The 27,060-nt window shown below is 37.1% G+C and overlaps 1 protein-coding gene across 6 annotated transcripts in view; it reads left to right on the top strand.

Annotated features, from left to right (window-relative positions):
- The window catches only part of PTPN21 (protein tyrosine phosphatase non-receptor type 21), a 44,971-nt gene that overhangs the window by 8,260 nt on the left and 9,651 nt on the right, over positions 1-27,060 (top strand). For 5 of the 6 annotated variants that reach the window (XM_075103668.1, XM_075103669.1, XM_075103670.1 and 2 more), the window contains 12 exons: positions 7,337-7,506; positions 10,167-10,264; positions 12,765-12,832; positions 13,284-13,354; positions 14,673-14,760; positions 14,960-15,048; positions 17,121-17,208; positions 17,901-17,980; positions 19,940-20,000; positions 20,568-20,652; positions 22,587-24,049; positions 26,370-26,507. In XM_075103668.1, the coding sequence (XP_074959769.1) occupies positions 7,337-7,506; positions 10,167-10,264; positions 12,765-12,832; positions 13,284-13,354; positions 14,673-14,760; positions 14,960-15,048; positions 17,121-17,208; positions 17,901-17,980; positions 19,940-20,000; positions 20,568-20,652; positions 22,587-24,049; positions 26,370-26,507 (2,499 nt within the window). Of the gene's footprint in view, positions 1-7,336; positions 7,507-10,166; positions 10,265-12,764; positions 12,833-13,283; positions 13,355-14,672; positions 14,761-14,959; positions 15,049-17,120; positions 17,209-17,900; positions 17,981-19,162; positions 19,265-19,939; positions 20,001-20,567; positions 20,653-22,586; positions 24,050-26,369; positions 26,508-27,060 lie in introns of all 6 variants that reach the window. The other variant, XM_075103673.1, reaches the window with a different exon arrangement.

Here is a 27,060-nt window from a genome sequence, read left to right as displayed (position 1 = left end):
ATTAGGAAAGGAGAAGTTGTCATGGAGGAATGTATATGAAAATACAGACCTTCAGTGTGTAATCTAATTAATTTAAAAGATGCTACTTTATTGAAAAACAAACTTGACTTGATCTAAAACATATATTAATTATAAATATGCTGTAACTGTAATTTAGGAACCAAGACAAATTGAAGGACAGAGCAGTCAGCCAAAAATCAGTACTTGCCTCAGGGCAATTATTGTAGTTCTTTTTTCTAGAGGAAAAAAAGCTATACCTTCAGGTATAGGATTTACGCTCAACCTTATTACACTGGGCAGCACAAAATTAAGGTTTTTCCCTGAAAGCAGTACTGGTAATTAGAAAGCCTTGCCCTGATTTCTTTAGCTTTTTTAATAAATTTAGGTCAGAATATGAATATACTGCTTAACTGTCTTTTTTCACTGTCACAACGTCTGTGAATTGCTGTACAGGTTTATACTAACTTTGACAGAAACGGTTTTCTTTGCTTCTGAAGCAAAGACATTAGTTTATTGTTTAGTATTTTCAGACGACTTTGAAATTTTGCTTTTCTCTGTTGTAAAGCAATCAAAAGTTAAGCCTCTGATGAATGGGAACATGATACTCCTTTTAACGTCAGTGCTGCATAAGGTGTGATTCAAAGGTAGATCTGTGAGTCCGTCCTTCTCGGAGCCCTGGGCAGTGGTGGGAAAAAGTAGCGATTTAAAAAACAAAAAAGTATGTTTCAATATTTCTTGGTCATGTTGATGACTGACATGTGTATGCAAGAGGTTAAAATGTGTCTTGGATATAACGTCTTCCATGGACTATGACGGCATTGGTCCTTAGCTTGCAAATTAGCCAGTTTACCTTTGTCTAATGTACCGATGAGTAGAATCTGCCTTGCCTGTCAGAAGACCGTTTATTCAAAATATTTGAAGGGTGTAAAAAACACAGTGTATTGTGATTCGTGCAGTGTTTTAATTTGAATAAATTAGGATATGTCAGATTACCTTGCAAAGTATTGATTTTGTTTGTTTATTTATCCCTGCTGTTTTGCTTTAAGCTATAGTTGGCAATTGCATTGTTTAAATAGCATTTGTAAAACCCATATTGGAGTAGTTAGGAGAAAATAATTGTGTGGGTGTGGGTGTTGGAAAAAAGGTTTCTGTGATGAAAGAACTAAGACTTAAGACTGTATTTTATCACTCCCCTGCCAAATACTCCCTCCAGCAGCTACAGTTGAAGATCTTGTCAGAAGTACTAGAACAGCAAAACTAGTATAAGCAAAAGTACCCCAAAGCGAGTATCTGAGAGGTGGGGAAAAAGAAGGGATTTTTATGAGGCTATCCAGTGGTGCTCCTTTTTCTGCAAGAATTGGTTGCCGTAGTGTGTAGAGGAGTGCAACTCTCCACTTGGCCGCCGGTACATGACAAGACATGCAGGGGTTTTCTCTCTGGTCTGTCCAGGCTGCTCCAAATCATTTCTCCTCTAGAGACTGGGCAGGTTTGTGGAGGAGGTTGTCTGCTGTGATAAGAGTGGAGTTTCTGGAGAATTTTCAGGGCCTCTTGTGTCCTTCCACAGTTCTTCACATTGGGCGTAGGGTGAAGCTTTCACTTGGTATCTGGCAGTTGTGCATAGTACAGGATTATTGACCCAGTTCTCCTGCATGCAGTTTATTTAAACTGTGATATCCTGGTGGCAGGAGCTGTTTTGTATCCAAGCATATAGTAAAGCTAGACGCAGTAGAGCCCTTGGGCTAACTGGAGTTTTCTAAGTCCCACTGTAGTGCTTATCCTTCAATAATGATAAGGTGTTTCCAGCACTCTGTTCAGGAAAGTCTTATGGCTTGTTTTATTTGCATGTACCAGTGTAAAAGAGGAAAAGCCTGAAAATGTATTTTGAGCGCATTCTTCTGTAAACCCTGTTATTGCTTTCTTTTTTTTAATTTCTTGCCTCGCATCTTGGGATGGTGATTCCTCAGGTCGCTGTACCCTTGAGGCAGGTAGCAGGTCACATCAATTAGAAGACACTGTATCAACAATTAGAAAACAGTTCTCTTTTCCAGTCTATTTGTAACCTGTGAGACATTCTTTAAGGTTTATAATATAGGATATGGAAATTAGCTGGGAAATATATAATTAAATACTAAGTTAAAAGTAAAGTTTGAACACTGCTATGCCTCAGGGGAATTTGTGGTGAAGTCTGTTTGTCCTCTCTGCTTCCATCCACAAAAAGTCGTTGGTTGTTTTTCCTTTAGTCTGAGGTTTTATAGAGAATGATTTATTTTTTTTTAAGACAGCTGTATTAGTGTTGTCTCAAAATCCTAGGGAACATAACTTTTTCTTTCTATTATATTGCAAAAAATGGAAGGCACAGTCAAGTTTGGGGATCATGATAGGCACTGTTAAAATCGAGTGAGATGATTACACACATTTGATATCTGGCATATATGTTTGCCATTTTTATTTCTTTTCTAGCTACTGTAAACTGTGACCAAAATAGACCCTGAGATTCTATATTAAAACCTTTTTAATAATGCTAATCAGAATAACTGATATACAAATGATGTTTAGATTAGAGCCAAAGTGGGATTATATTAGGGATGAGGCTGATCCATATTAAGGAAAATAAAATGAAATGCAACAGTTAGTCTTTCTCCCCTGGACCAACTGCTTTATATTAGTTAGCTACAACTAACTCATTGATTCCATTTTAAATTACAAAACACATAAGGAACAGCAAAGTATGCTTAAAAGATGTGGAAACATGAGAATTTTAAGATTTAAAGCTCAGTTTTTAATGGGTTTGTAAAAGATAACACCTTTTTTTTTTTTTTAAAGTGTTATTTCATTTACGTGCAAGAATTTCTCAGTAGCTATTTTTCTTTGTCAGCACCAATTCTATAATGACATAGAATCAGGTAACAGCTTGAGTTGAAAGGGACCTCTGAGGGTTGCATGATCCCACCCGCTGCTCAGGAAGGCCAGCTGGATCAGGTGGCTCAGGGATTGCCTGGGTGAGTTTGAGCACTTCCAGGGATAAAGATTTGACACATTTTTGGGCTACCTGTTCCAGTGTCTGGCTAGACTTGTTGTGAAATTTTTTTCCTGATCTAACTGGAATTTCCCATGTTGCAGCTCGTGCTCAGTGCTTCTCATACTTGCAGTAAGTGCTTCCAAGAAGAGTCTGACTCTGTCTTCTCTGTACCCTGCTCTTAGTCAATTGAACTCCACAGTAGGGTTTTACTTTAGTCTCTTCTTAAGACTGATCAGCCCCACTTCTCTGACTCTCATACTTCATGCCAAAAGATACAATACAGTCACCTACAGCAAGGTAGTTTTGTGGCACTCATACCTGACGAAGCTCCTCTGCTTAGCTTAGGAAGTCTGCTTGGCTTCATAGATGAAGTCACTCCACTCCCTCCAACTTGTAACCTCTAATACTGTGTTGGGCTTTTGGTACTTCTGCGTTCATGGTAACTCTTGGACTTTTATGCAAAAATGCTTACTATTCCTGTCTGTAGTGACAGAAAGTAGCTAAGTAGACAATAACTGTGCAGAAGTTATATGCTCTTCTCAATTCTATTTGATTTTCTTCAAAGGGGTTGGGTCATGAATAAGTCACTAAAATAAATGAACCTCGAAGCAGTGTTAATCTTAACAGCTTAACGTATTTTAAGGACTATGTCATGACATTCTTTTTAGAATTGGGTGTTGTCCTGAGCTGCTAATAATAAAATGTTTTAGCAATGAATAAAAACGTATTCTATTTTAATCAGTGCAAATATTCCAGAGTGCATAAGCTCCTCTGAAAACTCACAGAATCAAATTCTGCCCTTGAAGTCAAGTGAAAGGTTTGCATACAAGTCAGAAGACAGGCTTTGGTCTGTAGTGTTTTGCTTGGCTTTCATTTTATTTTTGACAGTCCAGATTGGAGGAGTTTGTAAGGGAAAATACCATGGCCGAAAACTCTGTTTAAAGGTATGCTGGATTCCAGAGAATATTGTAAGGTGTGGAAATGTTTTTCTTAGTCCGTTGTGCCAGTTAACTACTCAGTTCTAGGCACAGGCAAGAAAAAGTGGGCGGTGTTTTAAAGAAACAAACCAGTGGAAGTGATCATTGTGCCTTAAAAATAGGCTATACATTGAGTTTGTAGGGTGTCAAACGGGCAAATTAGTCAGGATGTAGAACCACAACTATCCTACATCAGAGAGTCTGAAACGGTGGTGGTGTTAACAGAAGTCTGTGCTCTTTCTTTCCTTACCTTTCTGTTTCACACCTCTGCTATTTTGAGGCTTAAATACACCAAGGCTGCAGATGGAAGTTATTCAAACAGTTGCTTGGCAATTTTTGCATACATTTTAGTTGGTTTCCAAAAGTGCTTGTGTGGTATCTTTTATAGAAGTCTTTCAGCTTTGGTGTGCTTTTGTGGTTCTGTAGCTGTTACCCTTAGGTTTCTGCCTCTGCCTTGGCCTCTGCTCTCACCTGGAAGGTTGTGGTTCGATGTTTCGGATTGCACTCAGCCTGGGGTTGATGTGGTTGACCTGCTGGGCAGGTGGGTTTTCTTTTTTGAGCTCTTCCTAGCAAGTGACATCAAGTAGTTTGTAGCATGTAGTTCAACTTTTTTCTTTTTTCTTTTTTTTGTCCTCTAGGTTACTTACCATCTTGCATTATATATACATTATAACACTGGGAAGTTACAGGATGTCAGCGTGGCCGTCTCACTTTGGCAACTGTGACTGTGTGCATGGTGTTAACAGCCTTGTAATGAAAGAGAAATACAACTTTTTATGTGCATTCCTTTCCTCATTCAGTCTGCAGGGAGAATTGAGGAGTACATTTTATTGTACATTTTATCCTTTTCGGTGTGTGATGTTGCAGTGAACATAATATTTCTTTCTTAATGGGATTTGTATGGTACTACTTTTATAATTCCTAATGTCTTCTGGAATCTTAAGATAAATCCTAATGTCTTCTCAATATCCTTGTGGGGTGGCAGCAGTTACCACACACTATAACTTATAGATGGGGGATTGAAGCACAGAAATAAAAGCAAATGTTGTTTAAGGTATCAGCAAACTTTGCACACCTGGAATGAGAAATTTAGAAAACAGTGTTCATAATATTTGTATTCAGAGCCATATTCCTTTTGTCCTATTGAAACTGGAAGTATTTATGACTTCCTAAATTTGACTCTTGGTCTTCAGAATTCAGAAGTGAAAAGCACACAGTGTCCACCTGTGAAAAATTTGGTTTGTAGGATTTGCTTTACAAGAGAACCCTGTTTCTGATGTGGGAATACAGTCATATGCATATGTCAGCATTCTGCCTTCTCTCCAGATATCTTTCACTGTACTGAAAAACTGCTTTTTTTCTTCTATGAACAGTCCTAATTCAGTGTAATTATTGTATTACAGCCTGCCTTTTATCAAATAGGACCAGAGTTGTCTTAGAGTTTGCAGAAGGGATCTTAATTAAGGTTAAATGGGCAGACTCCATACTAACAGGTTTATTTTATCTGCTGAATACTGATTTTGCAATTACACGGTAACAGTAATTTTAATTTAGAGGATTTTTTTTTAAACATAGGGAAGAAAACCCCACCAAAACCTACTGACAATCACAGATACCAACTGTGTTGATACTAATTTCGAGAGGGGCAAAGGAGGACATTTTGACAGGATGCAACGTCAAAGGAACATTATGCCTTAGAATTGGCTCTAATTTCCCAGAGAAAATGCTTTTATTGAGTAGATGGTTTTATTAATTTAATGCTGCACCTTTACTTTTGTGCCCAAAATAACCTAATGTGCTGATTTGTGCTGATATGGAACATCGACTTCACTGCTGTCCTTGAGGTTTGGGATGTAGCACAGCTGCCCATGCCATGGTTGTTACACACGTAGTCAGCCTGTCAGAGCTGTAAGGGGTAGTCAGAATCCCATGAGGGTAGACTCTTCATCCTGTTTGGATTATAAACTAAGAAGATGTATGTATATGAATTTTCAGATGTGTATATAGGCAAGTTTTCATAGGGAAGTGCTGAAGTGGCCTTTCTCTACTACCAGCTGTTGCTCCCTGATTAATTTAAAATCTGTGCTCCAAAGAATCAAAATGCTAGAGCTTCTGAGAAACAACAGAAAATAGTGTGTTTGGTAGGTAGACAATTTTTCCAAGTCTAATTCACAGAAATTATAGATGTAAAAAAAAAAATTACGGTGAATAGTCTTGTGTTTTATAAAACTTCATCCTTAATAGCTTTATTTGGTATAAGTTAAAACCATCTGAAAATATATAAAGAAAAGTGTTGGATTAAAGGTGTTGGTATTTCTACCATCTCTCTATATAATAATGTGTATGTGTCAGGGTCTTGGAGAATTTCCATGTAAATTCCTATAGATGTAATGGGTAATTCGTAGCGTTCCCTTATCTCCCTCCCTCAATTAAAAAACTTGTAATTATGATTTCTAGTTGCTCTATGAAAATGGCATTAATATTTTCCAGTCCGTGTCTGTTTGCTGGTCCAGAACTGAATGAAATAAGTACTGCAGGGACAGATTTTAATCAGTTTAAACGTAGTAGAGAAATTTTAAATTTGAACGAGGGGCTCTGCAGTGTGGATTTAGAACTACACTGTGGAGTGATAGAAAAGTATTCTGGTCCAAACTCCTTCTCGGAGGATATCTAGTCTAAGTTAGATCGTGTTGCTCAAGATGTTGTCCAGTGGGATTTTGACATTGCAGGGATGGACATCCCTCAGCCTCTCGCGGCGGTCTGTTCCAGTGCATGCTATATTTTGTGTTTTGGTTTGGTCCAGAGTTGCCTGCTCAGGCAAGGTAGCTTCCTGCTGTACCTGGTCATTTTCTTGCTTGTGGGATGAGCCGTACACGTGCTTTAATGAGCTTGTCTTTGACTGACCAGCTGTCCTGTGCTCTTTTGTCCTTCAGCGTCCCATGTGAGCCTGCCTGCCAGTTCCCCAGAGAAGCCATACTTTGCTCTCCTGCTGTCCAATGTAATTTCCTGTTTGCCTTCCTCACTTCCCTTAGTTTTCCTGTCCCGCATAAATGCTCACTGATAACATCTCTGAGTTGCCACAACAGGGTCAGGGACTGTTTGCAAATAAAGAGTAAGTTTAATAATGGTTTAGCTGGAGGACCTTATATATGTGTTATTGCTTATATGGAAGTAATGTCTGCTTTTGATATTAAATGTCTCTCCATTTCTCTAAGTTTTCAATAACCCATAGCCTTAGTCAGGGTTTTAAAACCTTTATTTCTAGGTAGCAAGGCTTTAATATATTTTATCTAATATCGCAATATTAACTTTTTTCATAATTGAAATGCCTCTTTTTCAGATTACATATTTCAGTCTGTGGTATTATAATAAGCAGAATCAGCGCAGATGGGTAGATTTGGACAAGCCTCTGAAAAAGCAGCTGGACAAATATGCTTTGGAGCCAACTGTGTATTTTGGAGTAGTGTTCTATGTGCCTACTGTTTCTCAGCTTCAGCAGGAGATTACCAGGTAAGCTTCATAGATGTGTCTATAATTTTGCTTTCAGTGTTCTGATATGTATGGTTTATTTAAAAATTGTCTGCTTTCCCATCCCCCACCTCTATAGAAATGGCAATTACTACTTTAGGCAGAATTTATGTTCAAACTGTGTGTTTATTTCCCTGTTGCATATTTAAAATATGTGATAAACTAAGCAAACAACTAACTTTTTGGTGATCTTAGGAATCTATTCAAACCTGTTTTCAGTAATAGGCATACTTGCATGATCAGACTTTTAATTGTTTTAGTCCCTTCGTGTTTGTCTTTCTCTCTTTTTTTTTTTTTTTTTTGTTTGTTTGTTTTGAAGAGCCATATGTTGCTTTCAGGGATGTCCATCCTGCACAAAGTACACACAGATTTGATTCAGCTACGCTTTCCTTTATTTTCCTTTCCGTCCTTTCTGTACTTTGAGTACAATACATTGGCAAACTACAGGCTAAGCTTGATTTGTAATTTTTTTGTGTGTCGCTGGGCAATGAAGATGGATGTTAGCTTTGATATTGTATTTCCATTTCTGCTGTGAATCTGGGGAACATCACATAATGATGACTGCAGGGGAAAAGTAAAATGGAGCATATATCTGGCCAATTATTCCTGTGGGCCTATGCATTGGCCTCTAATGTCTTAATGTATATAGTTATACTGATTTAATTATTATTTTTAACAGGCAAATGAGTACAAAAGCAGTAACTGGATTACAAACATATATTTGTTATTTCAGAAACATCTGCTTGCATTAATTAACCTGTTTAACCTGGTGACTTCCAGTTGGCCCTGCTTTGAGTGGGAAGGTTAACCAGATGGTCACTCAGAGGTCCTTTCCAGCTTGATTTATTCTGTGGTTACATGAAACTGTCTTTATATACTCTGGTGCTAAAGCACCTTGCTAGAGACCTTTCCTACTAATTGTGGTGTGAAAGCTTTTCAGGGAGATAAGCGTACTGGTGCAGATACTGGTGCTGTAATGTATTGCTCAGTGCCTGGTAGCTCTAGTTTTTGTTCTATGTGTAACTTCTGTAAAATTATTTTCTTTCTGAAAACTCTGAAGTTTCAGGCTTTTTCTCAGCAATTTTACTGGCTTAAAAATTCATTCTTTTTTTTTCTTTTTTTTTTTTTTTTTTAATAAAGCTTTGGTTCAGATTCTGTGCTTGTTGGTGTACTAGGATGCATTAGAGTAAAATAAATGTCATGGTGTTGCATTGAATAGCTAAATTGCCTGAAAAACCTTGAATATTCTTCTCTGGCATTTATTTAAAGAACACTATGTTTATGCTGGAGCTTTCACAGCAATTTTGCAGTGTACTGCCACGTAGAAAGCAGGAGTTTATGTGCCAAACTTATACTCAAGTCCTGCAGGATGGTACTTGTTTTGATGTATGACAGTGAGAGTCTGGATTAGTTTCAGAAATCTCTGGATTTTTTTTCATGCCTTTTCAATATAAATGAGATTGAGTGTGTTTAAGCAAATTATACGTTTAACGTATACCAGGAAATGGAAATGTGATAGACAAAAGAGATGGTATTTGTACTATCACGAGGTAGTGTCAAGATTCTTTGTCTGTATGTTTACTTTTAATAGCAGTTCTGCTGCTTGACTGGGAAGATTTATTTCCCCAAATACCTTGATATGCGGTGGATTTTTCCTTTCCTTTTCTTCAAGGCCTGGGTTTAGTCCCAGCTGTTTTGGCGTGTGTTGTGTAAGGATGTTATCTACTGTCATATGACATACCACTTTTCTGTAGTAGGATCCAGAAGAGTCTAAACAGTATTTATAAAATGTCACTGTATTTAACAGACTGCTAAATAGTGAAGGAACAGAGCTGTCTGTTAGTGTGATAAAAATTTTTGCGGAGTTACCTGACCTTTCTAATCACTGAATGAATTGCAGCACATACTTCCATGTGCTCAGTATTAAAGTTACTATACAAGTTAATATACAATAGGAGGAAGTTATGAAGCTTTTAAAGCCAGACTCATAGAAAACAAATGCCCTTCTTGGCGAAGTATGTATAGCTATAATGTCATTTTTGAGTTTTGATGTGTTTGGGCCTCAAGATAGGGTGTTCCATAGATGGCTGAAAGGGACAGAAGAATTCAAGAAAATAGTGGTTCAGACTGTGGACAAATGGTACAGCTAGTAGTGGTTGCATGTACAAGAGATGACCCAGGAAAAGGCCAGAATAAAAGGAAAAAATTGTGCCTTGAAAGTGAGAACAAAGTTTATTCAGAAGTTATAATGCAGAAATGAAAGTCACTGTTGTGATTGAGGGGATGTGCAATGTTAGATCTGTTGGAAGAGAACGCAGCAATACAGCAGCAGTGTACTGAACATTGTAAAGAGGAGGTAAGAATATTAAGGAAGAGGTAAAAATAAAAATATGAAGGAAATAGAAATAGAAATTGTGGACATTCTTTGTTTTAAGAGGTAGCAGTATTTGATTCTGCAGTGTTACGTGAAAGCTAAGGGAGGAGTTAACAAAGACCATGAAATAGTGCGTCCGAATGATGAGGAAGACTACCCTTCACACAAACTGGGGAATGCAGAGAGGAATGGGAAATGCAGGCATGTTCATCTGCGCTGTCTTTAAGTTAAGTGGCCCATGTTAGCTTTTTCTTTTTTTCCCATGTAGGTATCAGTATTATTTGCAGTTAAAGAAAGATATCTTGGAGGGTAACATTCCTTGCACACTGGAACAAGCAATACATCTGGCTGGTTTAGCTGTTCAGGGTAAGTATGTCCATTGTGCTAATTAGCTAATGTTGCATTAGAAACTTTTGGTGATATACTTTCTGTTGCATGTTTTCTATTTATTGCTCAAACACCCAATACAGTAAGTTATGAAAGGCTTGTTCCTTAGAACTTCATCACATGGGCTGAGGAGGGGGAACAGTGGGATGAGTGGCCCCAAACTTGCTGGTATTTCTGTGCAGTCCTCAGAGGTGTACCTGGGTATCTAACACATATTTTCAGGAGTTGGATTTGAATTAGACACTGGAGTTCCTTTGGGGACAAAGGCTTTAGTTGTCTGCTTAGATCAACAGACCTTTCATCTGTTTCTGTTAATGAAGACTCTTTATTCTGACATGGTAACAAGAGAGAAAGACATGTTCTAATAAATAAGCAAATCTGAATGTACAGTAGCAAATATCCTAACACCTAAGATTATTTCAAGTTAGTGTGTGTGACTGTTAACAATTCCTATGTTCAAATTGCTCCTGAAGACCCATTTCTGTGATACCTGTATGGAAATGGCTGCTTTGTTTTTCCTAACTGGGGCCAGATTGGATAGAGTATACCAGAGAACCACCAGTCCTAAGTCTGTCTGCACTGATCATGTCTGGTGTTCCCTGTTAACATGTTTGTTCAATCTCAAATCTCTCAAAATACAAGTTTTTAATGGCAACAGCTTTGTTTACTGTGCTTGTATATTTCTTCACCATGAATGCCACTCCAGTATATCTAACAGGAATTGTAAATCTGCCAAGATTGAAAGGGTCTTAAAGTCATTGGCAGTATGTGCAACTTAAGTTTTTTTGTTTTTTTTTTTTTTTTTTTAATTGTATGTGTTGATAGTATCACATTAAAGATGATTATTATGTTTTTTGAAAATGTGGTTGTCATTGTTTGGGGTAGGGTGAAGTGTTTTAGTGCCTTGTTTATATAACAGTGAATCTGTTTAATCCAAGCCAGGATTTAATGGTCTTCAACTGACAAAACCTTGCTTTGTTATTTTCATATCTTTGGACAGTGTAAAAGTCTCTCTGCTCAGTGAGTTGTTTACAGAAATCTTTCAATATAATCCTCTTTCCAGATGGAAAATATTTATCCTTTTAGGTTTCACATTCCTTTTTCAGTCTTGTATAAGAGAGAAACTATATGTGTTGATAATGCAGTGAAAAACACAACTCAGAAAAAATGCAGGTTCTAAATTTGTGTGCTCCAATGACTGAAGTAGCTTATACCAGGTAGGTTAGTTAATTTTAGCTGGTGAACAAACAGAAGCAGTTGTTTGCTGTTTTGAGTGAACTGGTTTCAAGAATGATCTGTATTTGAAATAATTACAATAGGCTAATTCTAACCACTGCTTTATTTCAAGTGCCGTGGTGGTATAGCATGTCGCAAGTTCTCCCCTTTCATCATAAATAACTTGCATGTTAATTGTTAATGCTTAATACAGATTTGGTTCCTAAACACCTCTAAAATTATACTAATATGGACGAGCATCTGTGGTAATGTAAATAGGATCTGTATACTTGGGGATTGTGTTTATATTTTTGGGAGCAGCCATTCCGTACAGACTGCTGTTCCACAGTTTCTCCTGTGAGACTGGTACGTAACCTTCCCTATTTAGATTGTTTTGTTCCTCCTCTTTGAAACATTGGCTAGTTTTTTCCTGGAAACAGAAAAAGAGGCAAATTCCTTGGAGTTCCCTCTGGCATGACGTAAAATCAAAACTTTTTAAAATCAAAACTGTTATCAAGTCCCTTCTAAGCATGCCCCTGAGTCTAGGAAGGCTTCTATGTCCCACGTTCTGCATGTCTGGGTGCAGGGAGCTGTAGAAGGCTTGAGAGCAAAGGGTAGTCCGGCTGCTCTGTGCGGTGTTTGGGTCCGGCTGCAAGTTCAAGCAGTCTGCCAGCGCTATACTGCAAGTAATTAGGTATTGGACAGGAGGGGGTAAAGAAGTTGGAGCCAGACTCTTCTCAGGCAATGGGCACAAATTGAAATGCAGGAAACTTCATCTAAATGTAATAAAAGTTTTCTGTTGTGAGAGTGGTGAGACACTGGAACAGGTTGCCCAGAGGAGATGTAAAGTCTCTGTACTCTGTACTCAAAACTTGACCAGAAGAGGCTCTGAGACAATCTGCTGTAGCTGACCCTGCTTAGGGTTAGATATCTGGAGGCCCCTTCCAACCTCAACCATTCTGTGATTAAAAAACCAAACAAGTAAAAACCCAAGGAACTAAGGAACTTGGAGCAACACCCTGATTGTTTCATTGTCTCGTCTCCTTTCCTATCCACAAGGACTGTTATAAATTCTTCTGAACAAGGTAGAAAGATGGGATGTGTTTTTACTTTTCTTCATCATAAACATTACTGGTTAGTTTGTTCCGTTGTGTTACTTTCAGATCATAGTTCAATACATTGGAGATTTCCTGCTGCAATTAATTGGGTATTGTTTTTGTTTTTGTTACAAATGTTGGAATCCAAGAAATTTTTTATTTTTTAGCTGATTTTGGAGACTATGATCAGTATGAATCTCAAGAGTTTCTACAAAGATTTGCTTTGTTTCCAGTGGTAAGTACTCACTTTAAATAGATAAATTCAAATTCTTAAATTGATAAATTTAAATCTTTTAGATTGGCAAATGCAAATCATTGTTAAAGACTCCATGATCCATCTAGCTTACTGCTCCCCAGATTGTCAAATTCAGTAAAGGTTTTCTTTGTTTCTGTGTAATATAAGGTATCATATCTCAATCCAGTCTCAAAGACGTTGCAAGATCTTTTCAATTTTATTGTATATTACACTGAAAAGAAGGTTGGGGTGGAGATCGGAAAGTGAATAAAACTACTTCAAAACAAAGTTTGTGCTTTCTGTTTTTGTTTGTGTGCATGTTACAGCATGTAAGCTCCAAGATTGGAGTGGTGGGTTGATTCACTTGTTTAAAGAAACTATAACCATTTGGATTTGATTTTGTAGATTTTTTTTGTTTTGTTTTATTCTATAAATGCTATATTACCTTAAGGGTTGGCTACAAGAAGAAAAAATATTGGAAGAAGCGACACAGAAAGTTGCCTTGCTACATCAGAAGTACAGGTAACATTTCTAAAACTCTCTATTGCTTAATTTTTATGTGATTGCCTCAGTAGCTCAGGAAGTGGGAATCTCAGAAGACAGTTGGAATAATTTTATCTCCCATTTAAATGAGTTTTTGACTGATACATTAAAATTACAAGAACTTTTGCTGAATGAAAGTGAAAAGCGAACAGAATGATGTTAAAATCAATAAAAGGATTCTGCTTGAAAATTAAGAATACTGGACATGGTTAAAAAGTGTGACTTCACCTCTATAACGTTTCAGAAACTTTTAAATGTGAAGTTGTGACCCCGGTAAGGATGTTTTTTGATAAACAACACTGGCAGATGCTGAGGGCAGTAGAAACATAGAGACAGTTGCTGTTCCAGAATGCTTATGATCTTACATAAAAGGTAGCTAAGATGCAGTAGTCCAAGACAAAGGAAAGTTCTCTGTCAGTTCATCAGTGAAAAATGTTTGTGACTATGTGAGAAATACTGTTATTTCTTCCTGTATTGTTTTAAAACAACAGTTTGAAAATTTCAAATCCATTTATCTTTGAAATGCTTTCATAACAAGATTGCATGGTTAAGGTTCAGCAAAGAAAACTTAATCTGCATGACATTAGGGAAAAGTGAAGAAACAAAGAGATTGATGATTGAAAGAGTATTGAGAGACATAAGAATGACCACGACAGGATATTGCAGGTAGAGATAATGTCTTTTATGAGATCAGCTGAGGTAGGTAGGGAAAAACAAGCTTTTAATCTCTGTGACACTACTGCAAGTCAGTGAGAAAACTCTCTTTGCCAGTTGGTCTAATTAGAAAAAAATATTATCTTTACCTACAGATCTTGTCCTCATGTTTTCAAACCATTGCAGTTAAAACTCTCTCAGCATTTAGAAAACAATATTCTTTCCTGAAATGTGAAGCATCAAATTTCATGATGGTCCTGAACATGTATACTGCAATAGGAGAAATTCAGGTCTTGGAACACATGTGCCACAATAATCATTCTGATAAAGTGAGAAAATATGGTGACAATGATGGATTTGAGGAAGAATGTGATAATTGTCTTCCATTAGCAGAGATGAGAATTTTAACTGGTCTTTGTCGCCATTTACCCCTAGAGATGCTTGAGAGAAAGAAGTTACTAGAGTCAAAGCGTAAAGGCTGAGACAAATATATCAGCCATTGGTACAGATTAAAACATCATGATTTGATGGTTGCCTGGATGTCTTGGGGATGCTTTTCGAGCTTTGACAGTGTCAGTCAGAGTAAAACAAAGATGATATTTTCTTATTGACAGTGCTAGCTGGTTGTTGTTTTCATTTGTAGAGGCCTTACTCCTCCTGATGCAGAAATGTTATACATGCAAGAAGTAGAGAGAATGGACGGCTATGGTGAAGAGACCTATCCTGCAAAGGTAAACAGGGCTTTGATCTTTGTCTCAGATGCTTTTTTTGCCTATGTAAATAGGGTTTCTTCCTGCTAAAAATAAATAAAAATGAAAAAACGCGCCACCCCTTTCCTCCCACAGAATTGTAGAAGTAGTCACTTCTCATGTAACTTTGCTTTCAAAGGCTTTTTTCTGTATTTGCATAATCTTTTGCAACTTCTTACAGGACAGCCAAGGAAGTGACATATTCATTGGAGCATGTCTTGATGGTATCTTTGTGAAACACAAAAATGGTCGTCCTCCTGTTGTATTTAGGTTAGTATTTTTCTTTCTTAAAATCTCTTTGTTCACTTCATTTTATATGTGTTCCTCACTAGCATGAATGGCTATTAGATATTGTATGTATTTATTAATTCGATAAACCTGAATATAGTTTTGTAGTCATTGTGCTACAGTGAATACTGAAGTCCATGGGAATTTTTCAACATATTGACTGCAGGATGAATCTCTTTAAGCCAGATTAATTCCAAGTGATGAACATGTAATATACATTCCATTGCAAAACGTTTATTGAGTCAAAAAGGAGCAATTCTCTGCACATAGAACATCTTAAGTCCTGAATTGGGCACCTCAATTTATTTAGAAAGATGCAACTGTAAAATTATCCAGGAGTTCCTTTCATATGCTATATATAAAAGAAACAGAGGAGATCCACATGATAACATTTGTTTCATTATTTTGGATTCATACATTGTTTTAGTTTATTATTTAATGTTTTCATAGTTAAATTGTAGACATAGGCGTGTCTCCACCTTACCTAACAGTTAAAATTCAGTCTTCATGTGAAATGGCCTGGTTCCCATTGACTTCAAGAGGGGTTGCTTGAGCATCTTTGGACAGAATTTGGAATAAATTTTAAAAAAAACATATCAAGATTTTTTTTTTAAAAAATTAATCTTAGCAATCTGTAGTTACTGTAAGAGCAAGAAAGGCTTTATTCCTAGTGAACTTTAATCTTCTATAATTTAATTTTTGGCTGAATATGAGCAGACTCTTGAAATCCTGTGGTCCAGCAGTTACTGGAACTTGTGAATTTTTGGGGTTAGAGAAGGTAGCAACTGTGCTTCTTTCTGTTAGTGGTTTTGTTTAACAGAATTTATAAATTCAGTACTGTTAACTGCCCTTCACAAAAATCTTTATCTCTGCTGGTAATAGGAGAGCTGATGCCAAGTTCTTTTTAGTTGTGTAGAGCAGTAGAAGTGCCCTACTCTGCTTTCTTGCGGAATGAAGCAACCACAGCTCCGCTATCTGACTTTCCGAGTACACCAGGGAGAGGAATAAAGCTTTGTCCATGCATTTCACATAATTTCCCAAAGAATTGTGGATGCAGTAAACATAAGAAAAAAGTTGCACATTGGAGAGCATCAAAGTATGCATATTCCAATTTCAGGATGCAGTTTTCTACTCTATTGCTTATTTGTTGTATGACTATGGGCAGTTCTAGTGGGGATAGGTACATCATGGTATTTGGGTGGCAAAAAAGCATAGAAAAATGACCCACTGGTACAATTTACAAAGGCTGGGTTATGCTTCAGATTGGTTCAAGTAATTTCATATTTGTGTCCATAAATGCCTATGAACCAAGGCCTTAAATATGAGGGGTCTTTGTTCTACACCAAAATGGGGCCATTAATATTTCTCTACCTCACACATGATGGAGAGTAGCTATAGAAAACACTGTCAGCGGAAGCAGTATAAATACCTTTAGAGGGAGTCCTGTATGTAGGTCATGCTTTTTCCCTGTGTTTGTGCACTGCAGAATATTCTTTTAATAAATCAGTGATATTCACTGATCAGCTTTATTCACACTAACATAATGCTAATGGATCTAACTACATTTATATTTAACAAGAAGTTGAATAAATATATGGTATTATATTTCTTGCAATTTAACTTCTTCTCATTTGTCAATATGCAAAAAAGTTCTAGAAAATATGTATAATAATGCCTTAATGGCTTTGTTTAGTCTAGATTTTTTTTCCTATAATGTATTTGTTGCTTTCAAGCAGTATGGACATTAGACAAATTTATTTATCAGTAAATTATAAATTCGATATTTAAAAAAAAAAAACCTTGAAAGAATTTCAAGTGGAAGACAAGTAATAAACTTATTACTGTACATGTAGTGCATCTTCAAAAGAGTTACACACATATTTTCCTTTCAGCAGTCATTTAATAGATATAGAAGTGATGGTCTGCCACTTGTTCATATAGACTGATGAACTTTTTATTTATCCATATTCGTGGTGGTTGTTCTTTTCTTCAGTTGCATTTTCTATGGTTTGAAAATCAAAGCTTGTCAGTCATGTTCTGTCTCTTTTCTGCAGGTGGCATGATATTGCCAATATGTCCCACAACAAATCCTTTTTTGCATTAGAGCTGGCAAACAAAGAAGAGACAATCCAATTCCAAACTGTGAGTAGATTTTTACTTTTATTTTTTCACTAAGGCATCAGTAAATAAAAACACTAATTAAGACTGCTAATTTAACTCAAAGGATAAAAACTACATTTTATATATTTAGCAACTTTGAACTGTATGAGTGAGTTGAAAGTAATAATGCTGTCTCTGGCTAGCTTTCTATGGGAAGGCATTAAAAATGTGACCTTTTATGTTGAGTACATCGGCAAGTTTGGTTCAGGTGGTCATAAACATTTTCATCCATCCCAGTAAAATTTCTAGTATGTTTTTTGACTTCTAAATCAGAGATGAACATCGTGTTAGAGCTTTGCTGGAAAGGGCCACGGCGTTTCTTGCAGAATTGATTTTATGTAATATCTACCAGTTGCCTTTATCAAGAAGGCAGCTGTTGATAATCTTGTGGCATGATATATATATTGTAAATTGTGTTAGTGTTATAGCTGATAAGAGTGGCTTCATTAAAAGGCTTCTGCTTCCGTAGATCTAACAAAATTGTTAGGCTAGACTGCAAGTTCAGGCCCACAAACTATGGTTTTAGGGAAAACTGGTGACAGTAATGAAGTTATATTAAAATGAAATTGGTCAATGCTAATTTAATCTTGAAAATTTCAGTGGCTTGTCTGAAAGCAAGTGAAGGGTATGCATATTTGGCCTAATATGCAAATTTTGTTTTTGTGTTTTGGCAGGAAGATATGGAAACAGCAAAATATGTGTGGAGAATGTGTGTGGCTAGACACAAATTTTACAGACTGAATAAATGCAGCCTGTAAGTAGAATACAATAGCAGAACTCTTGGTGCCCTTGAAGCTTCCGTTGGGAAGTGAAATCTTTTATAACCTGCGGTGTCTTTATTGTCCTTTTAGATGGTAGTAATTGACAACTTGCTTTTTTTTTTTCCTTAATCTTTTTTTGAGAAAATACTTAACACCAGTTTCTCAAACATATTCTGCTTTATAACAGAGGACAATATTAAACACTGAAATCTTACCAAAAGTAATAGTGTTTGTCCCCCGCTGCTGCATCTCAGAGCTGTGACAGACTTCAGTTGCTTTTGGGGGCTACTATTACTAGAATGTTTGTGAGCTACTGGAATCACTGGGATTTTGGCCTGGGTTTGGGTGAACTGCTCTGAAAGGACACTCTAGAAGCCTTTAAAAGGGCGGGAAGTGTATGTAAAGCACTCCTGAAATGTGCTGGATTGACAGCTAAGAGGTATGTGGTCTTTGGGATATCCATGGAATCCGTATAGCTCAAGTAGCACCAGTGCAAAGTAAATTTAATACAATTCATCAAATTAAATTTAAATGGGCTGGTCTCCAACTTGTAAATCAAGGGCTGGAATTTGAGCTACTCCACTGATACAGCTTTCCTTCAGTTAAGTTACTTCAGTCGAAGAACGGAGAACTAGACACAGTGAATAGTCTGTCATAAAAAAACATGATTCCCAAATGTTCTATTCCTCTCCTTTGTACATGAGAAGATAGTTATGGAGGGGTTGGTCCAAAATTTGCTGAGGCCAGTGGAAAGATAATGGAATATTTTTGTACCACAGATGACTTGCTAGTGTGTTTAATACTGATCTGTTTTAGAAGAGTAACATTAATGTGGAATAGAGTAGACCTCATGCCTCTAAGCTTGTAAACCTAGCTGCCTCTTGAGAAGGATAAGAAATATTGGTAGAAGTAATGCATTTGTGGGACTTGTGCATTGCTGTCTGAATAATGTCAGTTCTGTAGTTCTGTATCGAGTGCCAGTCTCCAGGTTTACTTATTTTAACACTTCCACTTCAACATGGTCTTATTAATAAGTAAAGTCCTCAAAACAACTCTTGTGGTTATCTGTGCTCTGAGATTCCCTGTCATCTGGTCCTGCTGCTGAAAGCTGTCTTATGCATGCCTGTATTAAGTTCAGATCTTTTTGTCTTTATCTGTACATACCTTGTCTTTAGAGACTCCCTGGACTCTCCACCTGAGGAGGGCTCTCAGAAATCTTCCCTCATTCTTTCCCTTCCACGCTTTCCAATCCTTTCTCGTCCTTCACTTCCCAAAGGGTGAGCTGAAAAACCATCTTTCTTTCTGAAATCTGGCAATTCCTGCATTTGTATTATTCTGCTGTCTTTTGACATCTGTGTTGCGGCAAGATGCAGAGTACAGGTGCAGCGTAGGGTGGGGAAAAAGGAGCTTAAGGTTTCTGAACCTTACATCCTGGAGGCAATCCAACAAATCATGAAAACTTGTTATCATTAGCTTGAACGTTAGAACACAGAAATGTGCATGTAGTTTAATAATGTTTTCCAGTTCCTGTAACGTCTGTAACATTCCATTCTGTAAAAAATTTTGTGTCTGGTCTTGTAGAACAGTTAATTTACAGTGTGAGATTTTATACGGGGTTCAAATTTGGCATTAGTCCTCAACTACTCCAGTGCTTTTTCTGCCCTGTTGCAGTGCTTCAGGGATGTATTCTTTTTATGCTTTATAGAAAAGAGGCAAAGAAATAACTGAGGGATTTTGATCCTGGTTTTGTGATTCTGCTCATACTGTCTGCGATGGTGATTTACACACAGAGCTCTTTCCTTTTGAGACTGTTGGGGAGGACTTTTTAACACAAGGCCTGGCTCCAAGAAATGTAGAGTGATTTTTATCTGAACTTGGGAGCAATTTCCAAGATTTGAAATAGGTCTTGGTGTTGTTAAGAATTATTTCTCACTGGAAAATTTCTTCTGTAGACAAACACAACCTGTTGCAGTGAATCCTGTTAGAAGGAGGTCTTCATCCAGGATGTCTATGGTAAGGACAGCAAATAGTTTTATATTTGCATTTTTAGGGATTTCAATTGACTTTGAATCAGTCATTAGTTTCTTTCAGTGAAATTAAATGAGCAGTGAAAAAGATGAGCCTAGTATGTGAGGAACTGTTTCTGACTTGTAGAAAAAGCTGCTATGTGAATTCTGAATAATTAAAGTAATTGCAGTAAAAAACATTTTGAACACTTCTATTTTTAGTTTGATTGCTCTGTGTCTAGGAGACTCATCTAGGAGATCTAGGAGACTCTTCTAGATGTCCTAGATGTCAGATGGTAAGATACAGTCTTGGGTTGGTGGTGTGTGGTTTCGGGGTTTGTTTGTTGGTTTTTGGGTTTTTTTTTTTGTAAATTATTTCATGTATGACCTCATAGGAGAAACTTACATTGCAGATTTAGAGAAATGGTTTAAGGCTAAGGTTTTGTGTATGTGTAGTATACATTATATATATTTTATATATATAATATTACACATTATATATAAAAACATCTTCAAGAAGTTTTAAAAATAAATTATGAGTTTTTAACTAACAATAAGATTCTTGCTTTCTTAGCCCAAGCCTCAGCCTTATATGATGCCTCCACCACCTCAGCTACATTACAATGGTCATTATACTGAACCATATGCATCTTCCCAAGGTAAGTTCGTTAAATCCAAGGCCACACTACACAATTTCAGAAGGTAAAAACTGTCATTTATATTTATAGCTGCTTTAGCTAGAGAGCTGAGTAAATTCATAACGTGAATATGGGACAGGTTTGTACTACAACACTCACTGAAGCTCTTGCTGCTACTCTAGGCGTATAGGCTAATATGAAATAGAATCATAGAACCATAGAATAATTTCGGTTGGAGAAGACTTTTGAGATCATCAAGTCCAACTGTTAACCTAACACTGCCAAGTCCACCACTAACCATGTCCCTATGCACCACATCTACACATCTTTAAAATATCTCCAGGGATGGGGGCTCAGCCGCTTCCCTGTACAGCCTGTTCCAATGTTTGACAACCCTTTCGGTGAAGAAATTTTTCCTAATATCCAGTCTAAACCTCCCCTGGTGCACCTTGAGGCCATTTCTTGGTTCATGTACCAAACTGGTACGTTATGGCATTGTGAGATCCTTGTCAGTATTGATCTTAATAGCTACAAAGAGTAACTGAGCCCCCAGACAATTCAGACAATTAAAAAAAAATGTAATTATTAAACCCAGGATGCAGGAAGAGAGAAGTTTCTCTCAGAGCTTGCTAGACTACAAAGTGGTAGGGAATAAAAAGGCTAAAGGAAGTCTGCAAGTTACGGAATTGGTACACATTTGATTGAAAAAAGGAAAGAAAAAACCCAAGCAAAACCTAATTAGAATTCTCAAAGGACGCACACTCCTAATCTGAACAGTTTACAGTGGAGTCATGGAAGCTTTCTCTCCTTTTTTTGATTGTTGCTCATTGTGTCTTTAATTATCAAAGTTGCTGCTCTGAAGTGCTTAGGCTAATCTTTTGCAAAGTTGCCTCAGTTCTGATAGGCACCTTCCAGTCCTACAAGTCATCTGGATTAAAAAAAATACTCTAAAAACTCACTGGTAAGGGATTAAGCACGTTTTCTATTTAAATAGTGTTACAGAAGTATTCATGAAGGTACAGGTGTATAAATTCAGAATGTAGCTGAATTCTTTCCAATATAGGGTTGGATTATTGCTGGTTACTTGTTACTGCACACACCCTATTTCTGAAAATTTTTTTCACAAACAAAAGAATTTTTGATTATCAGCAAATTCATTAACAAGTGTAGCCATTATTTTGGTGAACGTGAAGAATTAAATCATGAAAGGCATCTAAAGCAAAGACTGAAGTGTTCTCTTCTGGAGCTTGGCAAATTGTATGTCCAGTGAAGTAATGTTTAAATTATTAAATGTATATTGGCTGTATAAACTGCTAGGTCATTTCCTTTACGCATCAGAGCGGGCACATGTTAATGTGCAGACAATATATAGTGGTGGTTTAAACTGGAGAAAAGTTAAATTTATTTTTCTTTTTAAAGGTCTTGTGGTACTATATCTACTTACGGCCTGGGGGGCGGGAAGAAAAGTGAGGGTAGTTTTGTTTGGTTGTTTTGGGGGTGGTTTTTAGGTTTTTGGTGGTTCTTTTGTTGCCTTTGGTTTTTTTCTTTCTTGCTGTTTAAGCTGATCTCATTAGATTAGTGCAAACCCTAATGTAGACAATCTTCCTTTCAGTAGGTATGGTTTATGATTGATACAGATTTTGTTTAACTTCGACAGAAACTTAGCAAACCTATCCTAAACAGAATAAAGCCATTCTTAAACTGAGACAATGTTTTCCAATAGGAATTTGCATCATCTAAATGAACTTAATAGTTTATTCTGGTATACATACCTTAGGTATCAAAAACAACAAAAAACCTGGGGTTGGTGGTTTTTTTTTCCTTTCCCATTTCAATACATAGGTAAGAATAACTGAGATTTTGAAAATCTCAGACATTGATTAGCTACGCCTTAACAGAGGATATCTTTGTTTGATGTCTTGGACATAAAGGTTGTTCTTAAACTTTACTTTCAGATAACCTCTTTGTGAGTAATCAGAACGGATACTACTGTCACTCTCAGACTAGCTTGGATAGAGCCCCTCATGACTACAGTGGTCGGATCCGCAATGGTAGTGTCTATAGTGCACATAGCACAAACTCCTTGAACAACCCACAACATTACTTGCAGCCGTCCCCCATGTCCTCTAACCCAAGCATTACTGGAAGCGATGTCCTCAGAACTGATTATGTCCCATCACATAGACATAGTGCACTAATACCGCCTTCTTATCGTCCCACGCCAGACTATGAAACTGTGATGAGGCAGCTCAACAGGGGAATGGTGCACACAGATAGGCAGAGTCATTCAATGAGAAATCTTAACATCAGCAATTCATATGCTTACAGCAGGCCTGATGCCTTAGTTTACAGTCAACCTGAAATACGAGAACATGCTCATTTTGCTTCCCCACAATCTAACCATTATCCGTTTAACCTGAACTACAGTTTTCATAGCCAATCCCCCTATCCCTATCCTGCTGAAAAGCGCCCAGTTGTTGGGGCAGTTAGTGTGCCTGAGTTGACAAATGTGCAGCTCCAGGCTCAGGACTATCCAGCACCAAATATAATGAAGACGCAAGTCTATCGACCTCCTCCGCCATACCCGTATCCGAGACCTGCAAATAGTACTCCAGACCTTTCACGACATATCTACATTAGCAGCAGCAATCCTGATCTTATCACAAGGCGAGTGCACCATTCTGTCCAGACATTTCAGGAAGACAGCCTGCCTGTGGCACATTCTCTTCAGGAAGTCAGTGAACCCCTGACATCGGCACGGCATGCTCACCTGCAGAAAAGGAACAGTATTGAAATAGCAGGCTTGACTCCCAGCTTTGAAGGAATAAGAATTAAAGAGAGGACCATGTCAGCTTCTGCAGCAGATGTGGCTCTTCCCAGAGTTATCTCAGAAGGGTCACAGCCCAACATTCTGATGGAGAGAACAAAGCAAAAAGAAAGTGAGCATGAAGAAAGTGTGAACTGTGATCATAAGAAAACCTTTTCTGATGCCACTATGCTGATTCACAGTAGCGAAGAAGAAGAATTTGAAGAAGAAAACAAGGCTAGTACAAGTCTTTCTCCCCTCCCTGAAGATCAAACCCAACTTTCATCCGTTATGGGTGGTTATTCTCATGATTCAGTACTGAACTACCCTTATAGCTCTGTTGCTTCATCTGCTGGCCCTTTGCATATTCTTGAGCCTAAATTACATATTACAGAGACAGAAAAGAGAATGAAAGATATGAGTCCCATTCATTTACTAGTAGAAAGCCAGGTACAGAGAAGAGGGGAAGGACTTCTTACTCCATCTATGTCGGAATCTGATCTTACAACATCAGAGAGATACAGAGTAAGGAAAGATTCAGTAAAGAAGAGACCTGTGTCCGACCTTTTGTCTGGGAAGAAGAATGTTGTGGAAGGCCTTCCCCCACTAGGTGTAAGTGGATACTGTTCCTATTGTTTTGGGTTGTTCTGTAGCGGGAGTTGTGTGGGTTTTTTGTTTGAGGTTTGGGGGTTTTTTTTTAATCAACCTGAGATGCTTTTAAAACATGTGAATTAAAAGCTACCTTAAGCTTGACCTTTATTTTTGTGTTTTGCCTAATTAGCTTTGCTTAGCTACTTTTTGTCCCCTTCTCTCCTTGTCTCAGTTCTGTTTGTATAGTACTCCTGCACAAATCCAGCTGTGCAGCCTCCATCCATCTGATACACGTAACCTGGCTAGCAACTGTAGAATGAGCTAATTTAAAGTCAGTTCTTTATGCTAAATTTTGCCCTACCCGTCCTTAACTGGAGCAGAAGGAACTCTTTCCATTCTGCTACCAGCTTTCTAATGTTCTTCTCACTGAAAAATTACATGTAGCTGAATGTTTACTTTTTTTTATTTGTTTGCTTTCTCCTTCTGACCTAAAAGGAGGACCTGATGCATTAGGCAATAAATTCTTTCCTTGCATTCTCTTCTTTCCTCTATCCCTTCCCCTTTTCATATCCTTTCCCTTTTGCCTTCTCTTCAAGCTGTTTTTATCCCACTAAAGGTATTTCTTGCTTGCCGTGCCTCTTTTTCCTACTCCAATCTTATGAAGCCATAAATAGGGAACAACTGCAAGTTTCACCTACCCTGCAGTTTCCATGGCATCAAGGTCTGTGTGGGACTGTACAATTTCACTGGCAGTCCTTACCGCTCTTTTTTTTAAAAAACTTTTGTTCAGCTTTATGTACACTTTTGTTCAGTTTTATGTAGTCTGTGAAATATTTCAGATGTTGATGGAGGAAAACTGTTTTTATTATTATTTTGCCTTTTAAAATTGATTGTTAACTTTAATGCCTGAGTTAGTGTCAAATAGTTTTCTGCACAAATTGCAGTGGAACTACGATAGAACTTCTACTGCTCTAGTAACTGTTACAGCTGATGCTGCGAAAGCTAACCTATGCAAAAGCTATGTATTTAAATAGTTACTGCTCTCACAATTTTTTGTCTGTCAGACTTGCTATACATGGAGCTGAACATAATGAAATGAACCTTCATCATCTTCAATTCATTTTTCCTGTCTGTGTTTTCCTAAATCATCTTCCTCCTGTCTGTTATGTGGGTATAGGGGGAAAAAAATGAAACCTTTCTCCTTCTGTTCACATTTGGATAGTCACTTAGTATTTTGTTCTCAAAAAGATATATTTTCAGGCACTGATGTGTCTACCAAAATCATAGCCTGCCTTTTCCTTCTGATAGCTAAGTAAATGTTCAAGTCAACCTTTGAAATGAAATTGATATTAAAGCTTTTTCACTGGAACTGTTCGGTAAAATACTTTCTAGTTCAGTAACATTTAAGAGTTCTATTGCATAATAGAGAATATTACTTTTCTGTATTCAATATTGAGATTAATATCCTGGTACCAAAGCTGGCCCCTACCAATGTTTGCATGTTTTGCTTTGCAATTAACTCTTACTGTTGCATTTGTGTTCACTTCACTTTTAAGTGTGGTCTCATCCTCTTAGCTTTGTCTTCCTATTCCTACTACCATTAAGCTTTTGAAAGCATTGATAATCATTTCAGTAGCATACAGGCTTACATTTTCAGTATATTTTTGTTAACAACCAAACTTAGCAACTCTAGGGATGATGACGTTTTCTCTTACACTTTTTAAAATAATAATTTGAATTTATTAATTCATAAAAATCACCCCTTGGTATTTTTCTTAAATAATGGTAACTTCAATAATTTAGATTAATGGCCTGGTTCAGGGCTCAGATCTGTCTGCAGTTTTGTGTTCATATTTTGTAAGTGCAGTTTTTTGCAAACTTAGTCAAACATTTAACTATATCCAATATCTTAAATGTATATGCTCATTGTTGTGTCCACTTGTAGGGAAGAAAAGTCCCTGCAAACCGGATTGTCTAGTAAGGAATCATTTGTATGTGGTTTTGGGGTTGGAAAGTGATTCCAGTTCTGTCCAAGAATGTTAATTATCTGGAGTTGTCACCTCACACTCAGTTGTGAGCTTTGTAGGGAACAATATTGGTCATTCTCATGCAGTTTCATTAACCTGTCTGGAATGAAGACAGACTTGTGTTGTGTCCTTGGAGGAATGTAGTCCCACCACCCTAATCTCTCACTGCAGTGCTTACCAAAAAAAAAAGGTCAGAGCTGTTTGCAGAAGGGGTCAAAGAAGTATCCTTTGCTTAATTGAACTCATCTGGTTTCTGCTTTATAACTTTGTCAGGTATTGGAGAATATTTACAAGTTTTAGCTTTTCTTTTGCAGGGTATGAAAAAGAATAAAAATGATGCAAAAAAAATAGGGCCTCTAAAGCTAGCTGCCCTAAATGGACTAGCTTTGACTAGAATGCCTCTGCCAGATGAGGCAAAGGAAGAATCAACAAGAGCAACAAATGATGAACGGGTATGTTGAAATTTTTTAATGCTTGATTTCCTTTTTACACTAGTGATATTTCAAAAGGAAGTGCATATGAATGGTGCTTTGTGTTGACTTTAAAATGCTTCAGAATCAAAGCAACTCAAAAACTGAGAATAGAAACAATGAAGAATGAGACTTCTGATTGATAAGTCAGTGCTAGAAGTATTGGATGTAACTCAGATTTTTCTTCAAGATTTAAGATGACAGTGATTCAGATGAGAGTTTCCCCTTTGAATATATAGGAAGCAAATTATCTAGTATCTATTGATATATTTTGTGCCAAGTCTTTCTATTTTATCCCTTAATTTTGGGGTTTTCCAGACTGAAAACATATGAAAATTAGAATTCTGAGTGTGAGATTGCATGTAGTTGTAATTATTAGTAATTCATACAATTTTTGCAACAAATTCTGTCGTTAAATTACATCCCCAGGGTACAGCTTGTGCAGATTGTATTTATCTGTTTTCCTCAGGTAGGTCCCTGAAAATATAGATGGAACTTGTGATCTGCAGAAATTTTTAATTCAGTAAAAGATCTC

This window comes from Phalacrocorax aristotelis, chromosome 9, assembly GCF_949628215.1.
Source record: "Phalacrocorax aristotelis chromosome 9, bGulAri2.1, whole genome shotgun sequence".
NCBI lineage: Eukaryota > Metazoa > Chordata > Aves > Suliformes > Phalacrocoracidae > Phalacrocorax > Phalacrocorax aristotelis.
The sequence above is the reverse complement of the archived record's forward strand: the minus strand, read 5'-3'. Positions and strand labels throughout refer to the sequence as shown.